General features: G+C 50.9%; 2 protein-coding genes across 2 annotated transcripts; both read right to left on the reverse strand.

The window, feature by feature from the left end:
* Window positions 1–1,790: 1,790 nt before the first annotated feature.
* On the reverse strand, window positions 1,791–2,630 carry LOC117329951 (histidine-rich glycoprotein-like). The gene has a single exon (XM_033888183.1). It carries the CDS (start codon window positions 2,628–2,630, stop codon window positions 1,791–1,793), a length of 840 nt encoding a protein of 279 aa, XP_033744074.1.
* Window positions 2,631–2,706: 76 nt separating this feature from the next.
* Window positions 2,707–3,288, reverse strand: LOC117329952 (dehydrin Xero 2-like). Its single transcript, XM_033888184.1, has one exon. It carries the CDS (start codon window positions 3,286–3,288, stop codon window positions 2,707–2,709), a length of 582 nt encoding a protein of 193 aa, XP_033744075.1.
* Between the last annotated feature and the right edge of the window lie 1,462 nt (window positions 3,289–4,750).

A 4,750-nucleotide genomic window follows, 5' to 3' on the forward strand; every position in this document is an offset into this window, starting at 1 on the left:
TGTTCGCAATAAGACATGTTTAAATCAAGTTATAAAGTTGTACTGTAAAACAGACGATCACGATAGCAATCATCGGCCTTGTGCAATAGAACATCGGTCGATGACCAGTACCTCGTGTTAAATATTCTGGACTATTGCACAGACACCCATGGTATATGTATATACTATAGAACAGACGACAATAATCGCAACGAATAAAGCGAATCTAAAATATGTAAAATGTATGCTTAATACTTTTTGCTTATTTCAATAGTAGTTTTAATATAATTTGAAATAAAAAATTCTACACTAAAAAACTGTTTATCAACACATTGATTTAAAAATACAACCAGTCTAGAAAAGCTAAATAAAAAGACTTTTCTGTAGTGGTGTCCGTCCGTGTTGTCCGTCGTGGTGTCCGTCCATGTTTTCTATCGTGCCGTGGTGTCCGCTCATGTTGTCTGTGGTGGTGTCCGTCCATGTTTTCTGTGGTGGTGTCCGTCCATGTTTTCTGTGGTGGTGTCCGTCCATGTTGACTGTGGTGGTGTCCGTCCATGTTTTCTGTGGTGGTGTCCGTCCATGTTTTCAGTGGTGTTGTCCGTCCATGTTGTCTGTGGTGGTGTCCGCCCATGTTTTCTGTGGTGGTGTCCGCCCATGTTAATTGTCTGTGGTGGTGTCCGTCCGTGTTGTTTGTGGTGGTGTCTGTCCATGTTGTCTGTGGTGGTGTCCGTCCATGTTGTCTGTCGTGGTGTCCGTCCATGTTTTCTATCGTGCCGTGGTGTCCGCTCATGTTGTCTGTCGTGATGTCCGTCCATGTTTTCTGTCGTGGTGTCCGTCCATGTTTTCTGTGGTGGTGTCCGTCCATGTTGACTGGTGGTGTCCGTCCATGTTTTCTGTGGTGGTGTCCGTCCATGTTTTCAGTGGTGTTGTCCGTCCATGTTGTCTGTGGTGGTGTCCGCCCATGTTTTCTGTGGTGGTGTCCGCCCATGTTGTTTGTGGTGGTGTCTGTCCATGTTTTCTGTGGTGGTGTCCGTCCATGTTGTCTGTGGTGGTGTCCGTCCATGTTTTCTGTGGTGGTGTCCGCCCATGTTGTTTGTGGTGGTGTCTGTCCATGTTGACTGGTGGTGTCCGTCCATGTTTTCTGTGGTGGTGTCCGTCCATGTTTTCAGTGGTGTTGTCCGTCCATGTTGTCTGTGGTGGTGTCCGCCCATGTTTTCTGTGGTGGTGTCCGTCCGTGTTGTTTGTGGTGGTGTCTGTCCATGTTTTCTGTGGTGGTGTCCGTCCATGTTGTCTGTGGTGGTGTCCGTCCATGTTTTCTGTGGTGGTGTCCGCCCATGTTGTCTGTGGTGGTGTCCGCCCATGTTGTCTGTGGTGGTGTCCGCTCATGTTTTCTGTGGTGGTGTCCGCCCATGTTGTCTGTGGTGGTGTCCGTCCGTGTTGTCTGTGGTGGTGTCCGTCTATGTTTTCTGTGGTGGTGTTCGTCCATGTAGTCTGTCGTGGTGTCCGTCCATGTTTTCTCTGATGGTGTCCGCCCATGTTAATTGTCTGTGGTGGTGTCCGTCCATGTTTTCTGTGGTGGTGTCCGCCAATGTTGTCTGTGGTGATGTCCGCCCGTGTTGTCTGTGGTGGTGTCCGTCCATGTTTTCTATGGTGTTGTCCGTCCATGTTGTCTGTGGTGGTGTCCGTCCATATTTTCTGTGGTGGTGTCCGCCCATGTTTTCTGTGGTGGTGTCCGCCCATGTTGTCTGTGGTGGTGTCCGCCCATGTTGTCTGTGGTGGTGTCCGTCCATGTTTTCTGTGGTGGTGTCCGTCTATGTTTTCTGTGGTGGTGTCCGTCCATGTTGTCTGTGGTGGTGTCCGTCCATGTTTTCTGTGGTGGTGTCCGCCCATGTTGTCTGTCGTGGTGTCCGTCCATGTTTTCTGTGATGGTGTCCGCCCATGTTAATTGTCTGTGGTGGTGTCCGTCCGTGTTGTTTGTGGTGGTGTCCGTCCATGATTTCTGTGGTGGTGTCCGTCCATGTTGTCTGTGGTGGTGTCCGTCCATGTTTTCTGTGGTGGTGTCCGCCCATGTTGTCTGTGGTGGTGTCCGCCCATGTTGTCTGTGGTGGTGTCCGTCCATATTTTCTGTGGTGGTGTCCGCCCATGTTTTCTGTGGTGGTGTCCGCCAATGTTGTCTGTGGTGTTGTCCGTCCATGTTGTCTGTGGTGGTGTCCGCCCATGTTTTCTGTGGTGGTGTCCGCCCATGTTAATTGTCTGTGGTGGTGTCCGTCCGTGTTGTTTGTGGTGGTGTCTGTCCATGTTGTCTGTGGTGGTGTCCGTCCATGTTGTCTGTCGTGGTGTCCGTCCATGTTTTCTATCGTGCCGTGGTGTCCGCTCATGTTGTCTGTCGTGATGTCCGTCCATGTTTTCTGTCGTGGTGTCCGTCCATGTTTTCTGTGGTGGTGTCCGTCCATGTTGACTGGTGGTGTCCGTCCATGTTTTCTGTGGTGGTGTCCGTCCATGTTTTCAGTGGTGTTGTCCGTCCATGTTGTCTGTGGTGGTGTCCGCCCATGTTTTCTGTGGTGGTGTCCGCCCATGTTGTTTGTGGTGGTGTCTGTCCATGTTTTCTGTGGTGGTGTCCGTCCATGTTGTCTGTGGTGGTGTCCGTCCATGTTTTCTGTGGTGGTGTCCGTCTATGTTGTCTGTGGTGGTGTCCGTCCATGTTTTCTCTGATGGTGTCCGCCCATGTTAATTGTCTGTGGTGGTGTCCGTCCATGATTTCTGTGGTGGTGTCCGTCCATGTTGTCTGTGGTGGTGTCCGTCCATGTTTTCTGTGGTGGTGTCCGCCCATGTTGTCTGTGGTGGTGTCCGCCCATGTTGTCTGTGGTGGTGTCCGTCCATATTTTCTGTGGTGGTGTCCGCCCATGTTTTCTGTGGTGGTGTCCGCCCATGTTGTCTGTGGTGGTGTCCGCCCATGTTGTCTGTGGTGGTGTCCGTCCATGTTTTCTGTGGTGGTGTCCGTCTATGTTTTCTGTGGTGGTGTCCGTCCATGTTGTCTGTGGTAGTGTCCGTCCATGTTTTCTGTGGTGGTGTCCGCCCATGTTGTCTGTCGTGGTGTCCGTCCATGTTTTCTGTGATGGTGTCCGCCCATGTTAATTGTCTGTGGTGGTGTCCGTCCGTGTTGTTTGTGGTGGTGTCCGTCCATGATTTCTGTGGTGGTGTCCGTCCATGTTGTCTGTGGTGGTGTCCGTCCATGTTTTCTGTGGTGGTGTCCGCCCATGTTGTCTGTGGTGGTGTCCGCCCATGTTGTCTGTGGTGGTGTCCGCCCATGTTTTCTGTGATGGTGTCCGTCCATGTTTTCTGTGGTGGTGTCCGCCCATGTTAATTGTCTGTGGTGGTGTCCGTCCGTGTTGTTTGTGGTGGTGTCTGTCCATGTTTTCTGTGGTGGTGTCCGTCCATGTTGTCTGTGGTGGTGTCCGTCCATGTTTTATGTGGTGGTGTCCGCCCATGTTGTCTGTGGTGGTGTCCGCTCATGTTGTCTGTGGTGGTGTCCGCCCATGTTTTCTGTGGTGGTGTCCGCACATGTTGTCTGTGGTGGTGTCCGTCCGTGTTGTCTGTGGTTGTGTCCGTCTATGTTTTCTGTGGTGGTGTCCGTCCATGTTGTCTGTGGTGGTGTCCGTCCATGTTTTCTGTGGTGGTGTCCGCCCATGTTGTCTGTCGTGGTGTCCGTCCATGTTTTCTCAGATGGTGTCCGCCCATGTTAATTGTCTGTGGTGGTGTCCGTCCATGTTGTCTGTGGTGGTGTCCGTCCATGTTTTCTGTGGTGGTGTCCGCCCATGTTGTCTGTGGTGGTGTCCGCCCATGTTGTCTGGTGGTGTCCGTCCGTGTTGTCTGTGGTAGTGTCCGTCTATGTTTTCTGTCGTGGTGTCCGTCCATGTTGTCTGAGGTGGTGTCCGTCCGTGTTGTCTGTCGTGGTGTCCGCCCATGTTGTCTGTGGTGGTGTCCGTCCATGTTTTCTGTGGTGGTGTCCGTCCATGTTGTCTGACGTGGTGTCCGTCCATGTTTTCTGTGATGGTGTCCGTCCATGTTTTCTGTGGTGGTGTCCGTCCATGTTGTCTGTGGTAGTGTCCGTCCATGTTTTCTGTGATGGTGTCCGTCCATATTTTCTGTGGTGGTGTCCGTCCATGTTTTCCGTGGTGGTGTCCGTCCATGTTTTCTGTGGTGGTGTCCGTCCATGTTTTCTGTGTTGATGTCCGTCCATGTTTTCTGTGGTGATGTCCGTTCATGTTGTCTGTGGTGGTGTCCGTCCATGTTTTCCGTGGTGGTGTCCGTCCATGTTTTCTGTGGTGGTGTCCGTCCATGTTTTCTGTGTTGGTGTCCGTCCATGTTTTCTGTGGTGATGTCCGTCCATTTTGTCTGTGGTGGTGTCCGTCCATGTTTTCTGTGGTGGTGTCCGTCCATGTTTTCTGTGGTGGTGTCCGTCCGTGTTGTCTGTGGTGGTGTCCGTCCATGTTTTCTGTGGTGGTGTCCGTCCATGTTGTCTGTGGTAGTGTCCGTCCATGTTTTCTGTGGTGATGTCCGTCCATGTAAACTCAGTAAACCGATGCCTCATAAATGTTTAATTTCCCTTTGTACACTTCTATACTCGTGCATATTTATGTAATTTGTTCATTCGATTAAAAAAGAAAATTGAAGAATAAAATAACGACAAATTGGTCATATATGATGTAATCTAGAAAGTCAGACGATTAAATCATCTCACACATGACATTCCAGCGATTTTCCTGACGAT

The sequence above is a fragment of the Pecten maximus genome, chromosome 6 (assembly GCF_902652985.1).
Source record: "Pecten maximus chromosome 6, xPecMax1.1, whole genome shotgun sequence".
Lineage (NCBI taxonomy): Eukaryota > Metazoa > Mollusca > Bivalvia > Pectinida > Pectinidae > Pecten > Pecten maximus.

What these genes read in the sequence shown, in the direction of transcription:
- LOC117329951 (XM_033888183.1), bottom strand. Translation starts at nt 2,630, where the DNA reads ATGGACGGACACCACCACAGACAACATGGACGGACACCACCACAGAAA.
- LOC117329952 (XM_033888184.1), bottom strand. Translation starts at nt 3,288, where the DNA reads ATGGGCGGACACCACCACAGACAACATGGGCGGACACCACCACAGACA.